A 16305-nucleotide genomic window follows, 5' to 3' on the forward strand; every position below is an offset into this window, starting at 1 on the left:
CATGAAAGCTGGAACTATATTAATGGACTTTCCATACTGTAACATTAAAATCCATTAGTCTATTTCACACTTTGAATGGCCCTTAAACCCATGCATAGTTTTGTAAATCATCCATTGGTCCTTTGCAAAATATCGGTTCACTGAGTCACGAAGTTCTTCCAAATGCTGACAGATGTCATTATCCCATTTTTAAAAAACCACATTCCTATCTCCACCAATTTCATCAGAAAAGCCTTTAAGGGCGGGGGAAGCTGACAATGGCAGATACAACTTTCTCAGAATTCTAAATTTTGCTTGAAAGCTCAAATTTTATCAGAGGCAACGTACTTTCATACGTTTTCCTTGAAGTGACACACTAACACTAGTCATTTTTGAGAATACATGTTCCAAATACCCAAGTCTGAATAACCACGGTTTGTCAGTTCTTCTTTCTACCAAAAGTGATGACCCACAAAAAGAAGCAGCTAGTTCAGCTAAAACTCAAACAATCGGACAGCCTCTTTTCCTCCAGAAAACAATGGGATTGCACCTCGGTTCGCAGCAGGGGGCTATATGCATCCTTCCAGTTTTTCCCCACGTAACAGTAAAGACAGATACTTTAGGGTTGAAATTTAATAAAATCGGCTCCGTCGGGAACATTTTACTGCTTTGCCTAGTACATTCTTTTAAGCAAAACATTTTTAAAAATTTTACCTTTACTTAAGGACATTTTTTTCACTACTTTTAGAACGAGGAAGAGAGAAACACTGATGCGAGATAGAAGCATGGATCGGTAAAACGCTTTGTCTGCAAGTGCGTGACTGCTGGTACTAGGGTGCCACGGCCTTGATTTCCACTGAGGGCCCAGCAGGCGCACTGGCACCAAAGTGTTTGATACCGTAAGTGCAAACGTCAACGTGGGAAGAGAGCAAAGAACATCTACTGTTGCTGTAAAATACTGTGGACGTCACGGTTCCCCTGAAAGACCACGCCCCTGCCCACTGGGATCCACAGACCACACTCAGCTGAAATACAGGGTGCGGCACAAATAAAGCCCCACTTTTATTACGAAATCTTTTATTACAAAATCACAAGCATGTAATTCTGTAACAACGATCACAGCCAGGAACACCGTATGACATTTTAGGAGAAATGATCCAAGTAAAACTATAAACTCTTACCCTACCAACCACACTCAAGCTGGAGTTACTTCTGCCGGACCCTGTATTTTGGCTAAAGTTCTCTATCTGAGTTATCTTATTTACAAACACATTTATCCAAAATCATATAAAGGTATTCCGGAGAATATGAGGCTCTGTTTGAGAAAAGTCTCACAGCAGTTGTATCTATTTTGCTGCATAATAGCACCACTTGAGTCCTCGCTGGTGTGGCTCAGTGGATTGAGTGTTGGCCTGAAAACCAAAGGGTTGCTGGTTTGATTCCCAGTCTAGGGCCCTGCTTGGGTTGCCACCCACGTGCCCAGTAGGAGGTACTCAAGAGGCAACCACACATCAATGTTTCTCTTCTTTGCCTCCTCCCTCTCTCACCTCTCTAAAAATAAATAAATAAAATCTTAAAAAGAACCACTTGAGTTTCTTTTCAGTTCTCTCTCTCCACAAGAGAATACAAGTTCCAGATGCTTGCTATTGTCAAAAAGCTCTTCAACAGAAAGCACCAGCTTTAGAACAAGTGATACTCTCAGGATTATGCTCCTGGAAACCAAGATAAAATGACCTTTAAGGGCCCCAAATCACACCTGTGATAACACGTTTGCCATCTAAACGTGTATAAAGCCAAAAGATATGATGAGAAAGTGATCAGTCCACAAATGAGATAGATATGCTTGGAAAACTCCCTCCAAAATGACTTTCTATTATAACTACTTTCCTGTTCTGGTAGATTTCTCAATATGTTAAAAAGAAAACTCAAAATAAAAAGAAAGCCACGTTCCCAAGTCTGTACACACTGGGAACTCACAGTAACACAGGATTATTGACTTCACACAATGCAAACAGCAAATGGACGAGATGGTAATAGCCTTTAGTCCAGAATTTGAGTTGAGTCCTTTCATTTTTCATAGTCTCCTACTTACTAATAGTGTGAGTCCTTTCTATAAATTTAACTCTGTTTCTACAGTAGAGTAAATGAACCACCTACATCTAAATCACTTGGGCACTTGTTTAAAAACGCAGATTCCTTGGGTCCATGCCTGCCTTAGTCTCCTCAGCTGCTATAACAAAATACCACAGACTGGGTGGCTTAAACAATAGAACTTATTTTCTCCCAGTTCTGGAGATTGGGGAGTCCAAGATGAAGATGCTGACCAATCCACTTCCTGGTGAGAGCTCTCTTTCCCGGCTTACAGACGGCCACCTTCTTGTGTCCTAACATGGCCTTCCTCAGTGAGTACGTGGAGAGAAAGGGGAAGATCTTTCTCTCCTCTTCCTCTTCTTATAAAGCCACTAATCCCACCAGGAGAGTCCCACTCTTGCGATCTCCTGTAGACGTAATTATACCTCCCAAAGGACCTACCACCAAATACTATGGCATTGGGAGTAGGGCTTCAACACATGAATGGGGGGGGGGGGGGTAAACATACATTTAGTCCATTACAATTTCAAATATCCCAAATCACAGTCTCTGGGATTGAAGCCCAGGAATCCACCTGTTTAAGTTCCCAAGTAGTTTCTATACAAATTGAAAATTCCCACTGTATTATTGTGGGCCAGGTAAGTTTCCATATTGGTAAGGTGGGATTGTCACACTTTCCTATTTCAAAGGTGTTGAGGTGTTGAGGATCAAGTAAGAATATATGGACCCTGACTGGTGTCGCTCAGTGGCTTGACATCAAAATGTCATCGGTTCAATTCCAGGTCAGGGTACAAGCCTTGGTTGCTGCCCAGATCCCCAGCTGGGGGTACGCAAGAGGAAACTGACCAGTGTTTCCCTCGAACACCAATGTTTCTTTCTCTCCCCCTCTTCCCCTCTCTCTAAAAATAAATAAAATCTGCCCTGGCTAGCATGGCTCAGTGGGTTGAGTGTGGGCCTGTGAGCTAAGGGGTTGCCAGTCTGATTCCTGGTCAGGGCACATGCCAGGGTGGCGGGCCAGGTCCCCGGTACGGGGCACATGAGGGGCAACTACAAATTGATATTTCTCTCCCTCTCCTTCTCCTTCTCGTCCCCTCTGTCTAAAAATGAATTAATAAAGTCTTTTAAAACTTTTTAATAAATAAAATCTTTTTAAAAAAAGAATATATGGAAATGCTNCGAACACCAATGTTTCTTTCTCTCCCCCTCTTCCCCTCTCTCTAAAAATAAATAAAATCTGCCCTGGCTAGCATGGCTCAGTGGGTTGAGTGCGGGCCTGTGAGCTAAGGGGTTGCCAGTCTGATTCCTGGTCAGGGCACATGCTGGGGTGGCGGGCCAGGTCCCCGGTACGGGGCACATGAGGGGCAACTACACATTGATATTTCTCTCCCTCTCCTTCTCCTTCTCGTCCCCTCTGTCTAAAAATGAATTAATAAAGTCTTTTAAAACTTTTTAATAAATAAAATCTTTTTAAAAAAAGAATATATGGAAATGCTTTCTAAAACTGCCAAGTGCTATGTGAATAATCACAATCATCTAAGTTCTCACTACTATATTGCCAAATCTCATTCTAAAACTAAAAGTGAATGAAAGAGAAAATGAAAAATACTACAGATGCTATCCTAATTCTTGTAATTCAATCTCAGATAACTAAAGCACTCAGGAAATAGGATGCTCTATCCAGTTAATATTTAGCTAAACTTTCAGGACATTTTTTTTAAATTCTCTCTTAAATGTATTATTAAATTTTCTTTTATTGATAAATGCATAATTTAGCTCTTATCTGATGCCAAAGGCTTTTCATGTTGGGTCAGCGGTCTAATCATCAGTCGTGGCTGCACAGGATTTAGGCTTAACAGAGTCATCCCTGTTCTGCCAGACGCATCTTTGTTTGTTTCTTGTTGTTTGGAGGACATTTCATAGTTGACAGAGGCATGTTTATTTTAAACAAAGACATGCAGATCTCTAATTACAAGTTGTACCCCAAAAGCTTATTTGTTCCTAAATTGTTTGGAACTTGAAATGCTCTTCCCCAGGACAAAAAAAAAAAATTATGAATCACAATTAAGTTCTCTGGCTTATTGTCCAACAAGCCATGTTATCGATAAAAATATACTTGCCATATCTTAGAAGTCACAAATATTTAGCAATGGACTCATCAAAAACAAAATTAAGACATGATAAGGCAGGAGACAGCAAAACTGAGTGTCCAGAGTTAACTGAAAAAGTGCTGTAGAATAGAAAGGAAGAAAAAAGATATTGAAAGGGTGGCTGTGTATCCATGAGAGAGGCTGCGTGAAGTAGAAACGGCTGAGACAGAAAAAGACTAGAATTTTACTCAAAGCACAAGACAGGAAGAGAAAACAAGTGTGGAGAACACAGTTCCCTACAATAGCCACAAAGACTGAATTTGGGGTGAGACAGCAAAGTCGCCAAAACAGAAGAGACATTGGTATAAGTGAAGGAGCCTCACTTTTGCATCTGTAGGATGGCCTTCCTTGTGCCTGCCACATGGTCACACTTGGGTTGTTTGTACCTGACCGAATGCCCAGTGGCCAGATCCCAGGTGTGAATGCAAATTATCACAGAGGCCCCATTTGGCTTCTGAAGTACACTGGCCTTTGTTGTAACTTTTGTTTATAGTTCATTCATTGCCTTTTCCATCTCCATTCTATAGCAATAATTATATACAATTATATATGATAGTGCTAGTTATCATTATATGCTAATGAAATGTTTGATCTCCCTAAATTTATACCCAAGTTTCATTTCTCTTAGTATACCTACATTTGGGTTCCTGACCTTCAACTGGCCATAGGAGTAAGTGGTGGCATATTTTGTCTTTCCACCTAGCCCTTTTCCAAGTCAAAGTGTCACTAGTTGTAAGTGAAAATGCAGTGCATTCATTCGCTCATTCAACCAAAAGCTGACGTGGAGAGCGAGGCCGTATGCTAGGCCTGGCAGCAAACACAGCATTCTTGTTGGATTCCAAGAAACATTTGGCACATTTTATTAGAACATGTGAAACAAATACCATAAGGGGCAAACAGGAGGCCTCTGGTCTTTAAGATGCTCTGGTCATTTGAAATAAAATGTGAAACTATGGCTGGACAGATGTTAAATTCTATAAACCAAAGAGCAATGTCAATTCCAATTCAGATTAGGAGCAGAGAACTACCTCAAATATTCTACATGCTGAACTCTAGAAATAACATAATGTGTTGCAAGAGGAAGAAGAGAGAAGCTAACAGAATTCATAACATTCATGTCTGAATTTCTGATAAACAAGGCTACTTCTGCCACTTAGAAAGAACTCTTTCATTAAAAGGTGAAAGTAGTCTTCACTCACCACCACCGACACACAGGCCCTTTACACATACAGAGGTCTATGTATTCGTAAGTACAGCAGAAGGTCACACACAGAAAAAAATAATGCTGTAGACCAGCTCACTGGAGAATGGAAGAAATGTACTGCCATGTGGTTGAAAGTTACCTGATCTTTCAAAAATTGCACCAGGGGACAAGGACATTTCAGATAAATCTTCAAGTCCAACTGCAGTGGAAATGGACATTTCAGTTCAAAAGTTAATCTGGAACCAAGGATAGGTGTCTAGCATTTAACAAGCCCATGAACATAAAGAGAATACTACTTTCTACACAAGCAGAAAACTCTTGAGAGTTTTCTGCAGAGTAGAGCCAGATGGTCTTCCCTTGGGATCAAATACCACACTAGGGAGAAACACGGGTAGGGCACAATCTCCCCCCACCCCTCCACCCCTGCAGCCACTCACATACCTACACCATTTAAGTTTATCTGAAATATCTTCATAAAAATGCAACAGTCAGGTTGCCACTGATTCTCTCCTGCAGGGCACCTCTTATATTTATCCTACTAGATATAAACTGTGTGCACATGGACCTCCGATGTGGCTAGCCTCTCATAACCTCAACCCCAGATGCACTGAGTCAATCCATTTCTTTAGTTTTATGAAAAGTATGTTCATATTTAAACTGAAAAAGGAATTACATATTTGCAGCCCATTTCTAGAAGACATGACTCAGGGCTCTTTGATGACAACTGTCACATTTCTTTTGGAAACTTTGCCCTTTGGATGTGCATCATTTGGAAAAGGTCTGGGGGAAGAAGGGTATTGACATATGGAACAAAAAGAAAACTGGACATATTAAAGAGTTTTAAAAATACAGCAATAGGTTTTGGTGTATAGTAATGTTCCACAGAATTTCATCAAAAGACATGAGGCAAAGGTTCTTTCCAATTCAATTCATGTAAGAGCAGAAGACCCCATCTAATGAGATAAAAAAAAATATTCAGCATCCTCCTACTTGTGGAAGTAAGTCATAGGATCTTCTGGGTCAGATGCCCAGAGTTGTCATCAGAGCAGAACAGAATGCTGTCCCGCCAGCGGATTGCAAAGGTCATAGATCGGAATATACGTTCCACAGGTAGAACAGGGTCAGTGTTTAACTGACACTGATTGTGGGTCTCTAAGTAAATGAGCAGGAAAGATTCAAACACTAAATTTAGCAGTTAGAAATCTCACAACTATTCAAGACTATGAATATTTACCAAACTTTTTGGACTCTAAGGCACAATAGACCATAAGATGCAACTAGGTTTTAGAGGAGGGAAATAGGAAAAAGATTTTTGAAGCAAAATATGTGGTAAAATATTTAATAACATAAATAACATAGGCTACTGTCCCCCCCACCCCATCCCTAGAGAGCCAGGTAAGCTACATTCTGATTATATGACACACACCCCCTTTCCTCCCAAATTTGGGGGGGAAACTGCATCTTATAGTCTGAAAAATACGGTAGACAGGATTTCACACTGGAGTTCACGTACAGACTCAATGTATACTTACTGAATACCTTGTAATGTGCTAAATACATGGAAGTACTGATACTAAATAATTTAAGTGATCAGGATATAAAAGCTAAGGTCTCCCATCATAACAAAAACAAAAAATGTGACTCTAGACAAAACTAAGTTCCCATCAATAGTGACATATAATGCAACAAATATCTTCAGGTAAAAACGTGATTGGTTCCTCAAAGCACTCTAACATCTCCATGATACCCAAAATATGGTGAAAATAGAAATTCTTATGAAAGAAAAAAAGATTTCAAACTCAAAAGATTTTCAAAATCAGAAAAGATTTTCTCTATACAGTATTGTTCAATCATAATATGTAACTGAGGATATATTTTAGGGTACCCTGCACATAGAAATCTGTTCTTTCCAAATAACACAGTAAGAATAATTGCATCTCCACACAGATTGCAATTGACTTCCCTACATACATTGTTCCATGTGATCCTCACAATAATCCTATGCAACATGCAAGGGGGTTGATGTCCTCATTTTAACACATGTTGCCTTCATTTAACAACATGCAAGGGGGTTCAAGGACAGATTGTCCGAGGCCTCAGCAATTTCCGGCACGAAACCAAGAACACCTGCTTCTGACCCTCACTCAGTCCAGCTCTCCTCACCACGGACCGAGAATGAAAAACAACTGCACCCCCCCCCCATTTCATAAACTTGACTGTGGATCCTGCAACTGTCATAACAAAACAGTAGAGGAATAATGAAGACTTTTGTTAGCAACAAAAACCACATAGCTTATGGTGAAAAGAGTGGACGTGGACGTAGAACCATAAACATTTTACACACACATTTTGAACAGCTGCAAGGAAATTTACTGAAAGAGAACCAAAGGGAAATGTGTTTTCTAAAGTTCTGATAAAATTTGAGTTCCGCTAAATCTTTCCAAGTGGAATCAGCTAATGGGATCAGGGAAGTCCGCGACACTGCCCCCAGAGCCACCCAAACGCTACCCAGCTGGGGTGACACATTATCGGCGGTTCCCAAGACCAATAGCTTTCTGGTTGGTCATTTTTTCCTCTAAGAACCTTGTACTCTCTGAGGGTTACAGGTGGCATTTCTAAAGATCACAATTTTTCTAACAGCCTGCTTTTATCAACAGGCGCTTTTTTAAGCATCAGGTACTGCCAGTGAGCATGAACTGTTATTCCCCCGGGGTAAAGTGCAGGCACAGGAATGATGAACAAGTATCGCCGCCGGCGGAGCCTGAAAGAGACTGGCGGCAAGCAGAGCGCCTCTGTCCGGGCACCGGGTGCAGATCGCGATCGCAGCGCGAGACCCGGGCCCCGCCCTCCCCGCCCGGGACCCCGGGCCGCGCACCTACCAGCGAGAGCACTTTATAGGTGTTGGGGTCCTTGGCGGGGCGGGCGCGCGCCGCTTTTTCCGGCGGCTCCTCCCCCAAGTCCATGGGGGCCAGCAAAGACTCGGCCGTCTGCGGGTCCCCGGGCGCCTGGGCACCCGGGCCGCGGCTCTGGTCGCGGCCGTTGCCCGCCGGACCCTCCCGGCGGCCGTGGCCTCCCTCGCCGCGGCTCCCGCCCCCCGCACAGCCATCGCGCTCCATCGTGGCCCGGGCGCTCCGGCCCCGCCACCCGGCCGCTCCTTTAATAGGCTCCGCAGCGGCCCCGCCCCGCCCCGCCCGCCGGGCGACCGCCCCTCGCCCCGGAGCCTTGGCTCCTCGCCCTTCGCCCTGCGCTCGGAGTGAGGGGAAAGCAACTCAACGCCCTTGATTATTTGGCTTCCTGTCTGATTTCGGGCACACAGCGTGTCGGTTATTTTGGGTCCTTCACGTGGGCGTGTCTTCAACTTCCTCCAATGCCTTCCCCTCCCCGCGCCCCGGCCACCTTTCGAACATTGCAGGAATCGCCCTGCGTGGCCTCGCGGCTGGACTGGACTGGAATTGCAGTGTGGTCTGCAGAGGGCATGAGCTCATGGGGCCCCGAAATAGAGCGGGAGCAGAAGGGTGCAGCGGCTGGCTGCAAGGTGGAAGAGCGGAGCCGGGACGGCGCGGGTTTCTGGATGCGCGGCAAACACACTGTAGGGCCGAGCTTGGGCTGCGACCTGCTATTTCTCCCGCGTAGAAACGAACAAGAATTCCTTCAAAGCCCTGCTACGCACTATTTATGCTGTTACGACAGCGGAACATCCATCCAGCCTTGACGATCTAGTTTTACAAAACACACACAGAAGGAATACTTAGTTTTCCACGGGGTGTGTGTGGCGAGGGGGGAGGGGTGCTGAACTTTTGTCGTTGCTTTTGCTTTAAAATCTTTACGTTTGGGTTCTTTTACACTTTCTATACTGAAGGCTTCAAAGTGCCATGTCCACCTCTTCTGAGGTTGATACTCGGTTACTGACATCGAACGTCTAACGCAAACTGAACTATTTTGATAGTTTATTTTTGAACCAGGACACGAACAGTAGGCCGTAATTCTCGGTGGGTGTTGATTCACCTTTGATTCTACAACTTTTACATGTCCTTGCTCATCAGTTAGAAAAACCACAGATGTGTGGTGAAGGGAGTCTTGCCTCTCGAGGGGAAACCAGTGACCTCCGAGGGCGTTGCAAATACCTAGGACTGCCTTCATGGATGGGGGAGAATGACACAATCCAAAACAAGTCGTGTTCAATTCGTTTTGATTACGTGAATATATTCAAATGGTTTTTAAAATGAGAACAGGTGTTTCACCGATAAAGCGTGTGTTGTCCCCTTTAATGTGGTAACTTGGGAGCCTTTCTATTTCCATCGACTCATTCATTCATTCATTCACTCACTCAACAATGAATCCTTCAAGCCGTTAGCCTCCAATTATGCATACCACACCAAAGATGAATAAAAGTAAATCTTTCCAAAGTGGCTTACAGTCTGGTCCAGAGGGGTGAAGGCAATAAACAAAAAATTAAAACCCAAGTCATATATGCATTGTAGAGTCACAAATAGGATATTTCAAAGGCTTAGTGGGAAGGGTAACTGACATTTGGAAAAAGGAAAGGAGATCTGTCAAAGCGTTATTGAGCTTTTTTTAAAAAAAATTACCTTTGAGTCAGCTTCCAAACCACCCAAGAGAAACAAGTTTTCAACATTTCATAGTCACATATTTTTTACCCCAGACTTGGCTCCAAATTTTCCCTTAACTGTTCCCAAAAATCAAATTCAAGGACAAAGATTTGCTCAAAGGAGACCGGTCAAATGAGTGTCAAAACTTCTAAAAGCTAATCAACAGAGACATTCCAAAGTGGCTGTGAACCTGACAAAACCAATGGAGTGAGTGTATTATCCTCATCCCAAGGCAAAAAATCACTTTAAAGACTTCAGCCATTGGAAAAGCCAGCATACAGTCTTCAGGGTCACAAACTCAAACATGTAGGCATCCTCGGGAACCAAAAATCAGTGAGGCAGCCTCTTTTAGGCCAACGATGCACCCACCAGTGGAGGCAGCACTTACTCATCAGAAACCAGATCGGGTGCCCGTCGTGGCCAGATAGATTTCTCAAGAGAAACAGGAAATTTAGATGTTTGTTTGAATACTCCAGATTGCAAAATTTTGTCTACAAAATTCATAAAAACAATTTCTTTAAACACTTTAAAGGCCAAACCAAATGTAACACATCTGCGGGGTGGGCCTGGCACACACACCACCAGGATGTGGCCTCTGCCTTCAGCTCAAACCTGGCCTGTGCCAGTGGGGACTTTTATGGGTCACTATAAAAATCCAGTTGCAACTCTAAAATCAGAGGAATAAAAATGAATCAAGTATGCCACTTACATTGTTTAGCTGCAGACATCACAATGCCTGTCATTATGCCTTGCCTTGGTCTTATTTAGATTCTAAATGGTCTGAGGGACAAGTCTACACCCCAAAGCACCATGAGGTCAGGAGACATGAAACTGCAACACAACTTGGTTCTCTGGTTAGTGCAAAGGTGAACAAGGAATGTTTCACTTTCAGTCCTAAAACACTTTGTTTCAGTGATTGAGGGCTCTAATCTAGTGCGTCATGAAGATAATAGTTCAAGATTTTATAAGATTTCTTAAGTTTTACTGTACAGAAGTATTTAAACATTTCTCCCTTGGTGCTTTGGAGTAGAACAGGTCAAAACACCAAACAAAGCCTATTATTCTATGTTTGAACTATGACCTCTTAAGGCTGAACAGCGACTCTTCTCAGCTTTTAGAAAATGAAGTGTGCTGCAAACTATTTTTGCAGCTGCTCTGAAGCTTCCCCAGCTTTCTCCGATTCTCTGGTGAAACACCCAGACATCTAGCCCAGTCTTAAAAGGAAAAACACCACAAGGCTCTTTAATCCTTAAGAGACCTAGAAAAAAGTTTTTCTATGACACTAACTTATTTTTAAGGTTTTTGTATGACATCTTCATTCCTCTTTCTTTTTTGTAAGCACAAAAGCATGCCCTCTGGAATTAGCGGGGGTAGCTATGTGGCCTGGCAGAAGATACAAGAACTCTCTGAGACTTGGTTTCCTCATTTATAAAATGCTGTTACAAATAATACCATAAAATTGCACTGCCATCTCTCACTGCCCGGATTTACATAAAAATTGACGTTTATTGTCTTTTGCATTTAAATCATCCAATCCCTACCCCTAAGAGAGAGAATATCCCCACCCTGTTTTTACATAAATTAGGCATGATTTATATACATGTAGCTCTGGGGAAGGTTTGCAGCTGGATGTGCATCCACAGGGGGAGAGCCTGGGGAGGCAGCAAGGAACACTTACCATCTGGGACGGCAGACAGACACCTTGTTTCCAGTCACCTTGTTTCCAGTCGGGTCCAAACTGCGTCATGTGAACCCAGAAGTGTAAGACGCAATTGAGAGTTACAGAAACTGTGGAACAATGGAAAACATATACCTCATCTAGAGGCAGCTACTGCCAGTCCTTCACTTTTCTGTTGTCTATGGTCTCTGTCCCTCCTTGTTATCTCTTAGGCCGCATTTTGCACAGAACCCAGAGTCGCTGATCGTCTGCATTTACACCTGTCACTTTGCTGTTGTTTTCTATAGGCTTCAAGTCTTTGGACTTTTTCATCCGTCCTCTGTTCCTCCTTTACTTCTTTAAGATTATCTTAAAACTATTCTTTATTATGCTATGTTAATTCCTCTGTTGAATTTTAGCTTTTCTTAAAAAGTTATTTCCTTAGCAATCACTTTTTTTAATAAGGAACTCTAGTTCCTGCTCTAGAGGTTTTATATGCATCTGTAATTTACCATCTACTTAATTCTTGCAAAATATAGCATTTTTCTTATAATTCATGTCCATTTTCTGTGGAGAAAATAAGACAAGGACTTAGGACTCTAAGACTCTAGAAGTGAGATATAGGAAATGAACATATTATAATTGGCATACAGTAAAATGCACATATTTAAAGGGTAAAAAGAAAAAGAAATGATCATATTAATATATTTCATTAGCTATATATAATTCCCAAAGTAATATATTTAGTATGAAAGATAGATTGAAAATGTTTATGCTGAATGCTAACACACCATCCCTCTGAACACACACGTATTGATTACCTACTGTATACTGTACTAGACATACTGGAGATAAAGGAGAAAAACAAGAATAATCCATCTTCACAAGAAGCTCCTAGCCCAATGGGAGGGACAGAAATATTAGCATTTAATTGTAGTACAGTATGTTGAGAACTATAAAAGTGTACCCCAAGGTGATGACAGCCCATAGAAAGGCACCAACCCCCAAGTAGAAGGTGAGAGTCCACATGGCCATCAGTGCTCACACCTCCTGGCGTCCGCTTTAGAAAACCTATCTCTCTGAGAGGCAGGCCCACATGCCCTGGGAATGGCCTTGCCCCTGTGTGGTCCCAACCGAGTTCATCAGGTGCCTCACAGAAATCCAGCCCATCCACTGACAGCGCTGTGACTACGGTTAACTCTGGCTTGAGCTGTGAGGCTTGCTGTCAGTTGAGAATTTTGCACCAAACACAGCTGGAAAGCCATGATGCAGCTTCAAAGAGTGAGTGAAAGAGGCCTCATTGGACTTGTGCAAGGTGAACCAGCAGAGGACTCTGTCGCAGACTTCAAGGGAGGCGTGGAGTGGGCACTTGGAGAGAAGCGCTGTTGGGAGTGAACGTGAGTGACCTACTGGTTTTCAGCATTCTAGCCCAGCCCTTGCGTGACTCAGATATATTTTGCTTACTGTCTTCGGGTTTTACCTGTTGTATTCTTTAAAAAGTGCTCCTTCTTTTTTGCCATGATCTCATTTTAGTGGGTTTCTTTCCTTATATACAAAAAGACTAACACATGAAGAAGACATAACACTTCTACAGTGGCCAAGATATGAAAACAACCAAGTATCCTTCAGTAGATGATTGGAGAAAGAAGATGTGGTGCATATACTCATATATGCACCACCAGTGGAATGTTACTCAGCCATAAGAAAAGATGAAATATTGCCATTTGCAACAACATGGGTGGACCTTGAGAATATCATGGTAAGCCAAATAAGTCAGGCAGGAAAAGCTAAGAACCATATGATTTCACTCATAGGTGGGATATTGTGGGGGCAACTTTGCCCACAAGTCCCTCCATTTACCACAGATGAAAATGAAACTACCTAGACATGATCTGCTTGGGGAGGAGAGGTGGTCAATCTCTCAGAGGAGAAGGACTAAGAACCTCTTCTTCAACGGCTTTTATTAGGTTCAGAACACATAGGAATACAGGTAAAGCTCATCAATCAATGTCAGGTGGCAAGGATCAAACAGTAGATAACATTTCAAAGAAACCTGAGGGATCAATCCGAGTCAGTGTTTGTTAGGGAAGGGGGTAGCAAAAACTTTGGGAGACATACTCATTTCCTGCTCAGACCCTTATATGAATGAAAGCACTCTTAGCAAAGCAGGCTTCATGGGACTTTAGGAACTCTTTCTTATGCCTGATCACCCTGGATCCCTCTTTAGCTGGCAAGGGGCTGCACTGCCTTCCCCATCATGGGTTTTGGGGCTTAAATGGATTAGAGCCAGGAACCTCTTCTCAGAGACGGAAATGGGGACTCAGGCTATGTCAGAATAGCCTGGGGGGTGAGGGTCCATCACACCCTCTTTGCTGCAGCCCCCCAAGTCCTTCCATGATGGCCTCCCAAGTGATCAAGTCTGGCTTAGGTTGCCCCTTTTCTGAGGGGCTGTACCCATCTCTGACTAACCAACCAAGCGTTGGGGGCAGGGGATGAAACAGAAGCAGCACTGCTGCCAGAGATAAGCTTTGTCTCCTCAGTGGCTCACATTCAGGAGGTCGCTCACTCAGCCCTATCCATGGGGGGCAGTTACAACTCCCAAAACCAGGCAGAGCAGTTCCCAACAGGATATAAAATTGAAAGCAACAAATGAATAAATAGGAAAAACAAACAAACAAAAACTCACCCACACAGACAACAGTATGGTGGAGGGAAGTATTACCAGAGGGAAGGTGGAGAGGTAGTATTGTAAAAAGTAGAGAGGATCAGCCCTGGCTGGTGTAGCTCAGTGGATTGAGTGCAGGCCTACAAACCACATGATCGTGGTTTGATTCCCAGTCAGGGCACATGCCTGGGTTGAAGGCCAGTCCCCAGCAGGGGACACACCAGAGGCAACCATACATTGATATTTCTCTCTCTCCTTCCTCTCCCCTCTAAAAATAAATAAATAAAATCTTTTTTAAAAAATTTTTTAAAAAGTAGAGAGGATCACATAAATGGTGGCAGAAGATGATTTAACTCTGGATGGTGGGCACACAATGCAACATACAGATCATGTATCATAGAAATGTACACTTGAAACCTACATATCGTATTAACCAATATCACCTTAATAAATTAAATTGAAAATCTAAAATTTAAATCTAATTAAAAAATAGGATAAGTTGTGATATTCTGGGTCTAAGAAAAAATTTACAGAAGTAGTGTTATGTGTAAATATTCTGTTTAGAAAATGATTTTAGAGGTGAAAATGCTTTCAAAATATCTTGATTATCTAGAGCTCTAAGTAAACTTATTTTATAAAATCGAATGTAAGATAAATGGAATAGTAATTATTCACAAATCTTAAACTTTCCATGTGGATTTAAAATCAAGTAATTCTGAGTTCTTGCTATCAGTACATTGAGAATCGAAATTGAAATTAACTTTACTATAACAAAAACTAATTGTCCATAAATCCCCATATTATTGGGATTATCATATTTTTTCTAAAGGAAAATGAAAGTCTTGAACTTGCAATTATTAAAGTGTTCAATTTAAAATGAAGAAAATAAAAGTTTCAAAAATGTATGAATAATTAACTTTGTTTACTCTAAGTTATATATATTTTTTGATTGTGGAAATCTTGATAAGAACTGGTAAAACATATACTAAAAATGCAACTGTTTTAATAAAATTAAAGTCGAAGTAAATATATGTTTCAATATTCATGATTGCTAAATTAAAAAAGATTGTTTCTAACAACAGCCAGAGGGCAGGGTGGAGGGAGCAGTGGGGGGTGGGGAAGGGTTTTCAGGAACTACTATAAAGGACATGTGGACAAAACCAAGGGAGAGGGTGGAAGCAAGGAAGGGAGGTGGGTTTGGCTGGGGTGGGGGGTAGTGTTGGGGGGGAAATGCAGACAACTGTAATTAAACAACAATAAAATAATTTAAAATAAGTCATTGAGGAGGATGGCACAATGGGGCTTGGCCACAGACAGTGAAGGTCATGGGATGGTTAAAGCAGGACGTGGCTGTCCACCTTGACCTTGGTTCCAGCTAACACCACGTATGCTGCTGTGCACAGGTGAGGTCTGGAGGTGGCAGGAGTGAAAGCTCTAACCGATTCTCCAGTCATTAAAGGTGGTCCTCCTTCAGTTCCACATGATCATTTTCCTACCAACGTTGGCATATAGAGATACTTTTTTCTCTTTACTGAAGTAAAATGCATATGCAGAAAAATGTAGTCATAAAAATGATTATTCCACATATCTAAAAATTATTGATATAGTCTTTATTGCTATACATTCACATATACCCAGACATGTTTATCCTTCTCTATCTACATGTCTGTCTATTGTACAACAGTAGAAAATAATTCAAGCACAGGAAACAACATGTTTGAAGGAGCACGTAACTTTTGGTTTCTGAAGCCAAAATCAGGTCTTCAACAAACTGAAATCCTCAGCAAATCGATTTGACCTGGATGGAAACTCACAATAATATTATTAACTGCCATTTTCAATATTTATTGAGTGTATCGGTCATGGTTCTGTGGACTTTAGTTGTTCATCCATGTTTCTAACCCCCTCATTTATTCATTTCTTCACTGACTATTTATTGAATCTCTACCGTG

At 42.0% G+C, this 16305-nt stretch overlaps 1 protein-coding gene across 1 annotated transcript in view; it reads right to left on the reverse strand.

Moving 5' to 3' along the window:
• Nucleotides 1-8539, reverse strand: part of ENPP1 (ectonucleotide pyrophosphatase/phosphodiesterase 1) — a 62870-nt gene extending 54331 nt beyond the window's left edge. Inside the window, exon 1 of the mRNA XM_037045727.1 lies at nt 8301-8539. Coding sequence (XP_036901622.1) covers nt 8301-8537 — 237 coding nt within the window. The 5' untranslated portion in view covers nt 8538-8539. The remainder of the gene's footprint in view (nt 1-8300) is intronic.
• Between the last annotated feature and the right edge of the window lie 7766 nt (nt 8540-16305).

This window comes from Sturnira hondurensis, unplaced genomic scaffold, assembly GCF_014824575.4.
Source record: "Sturnira hondurensis isolate 20B ecotype Veracruz unplaced genomic scaffold, ASM1482457v3 Scaffold0004474, whole genome shotgun sequence".
NCBI classification, from domain to species: Eukaryota; Metazoa; Chordata; class Mammalia; order Chiroptera; family Phyllostomidae; genus Sturnira; species Sturnira hondurensis.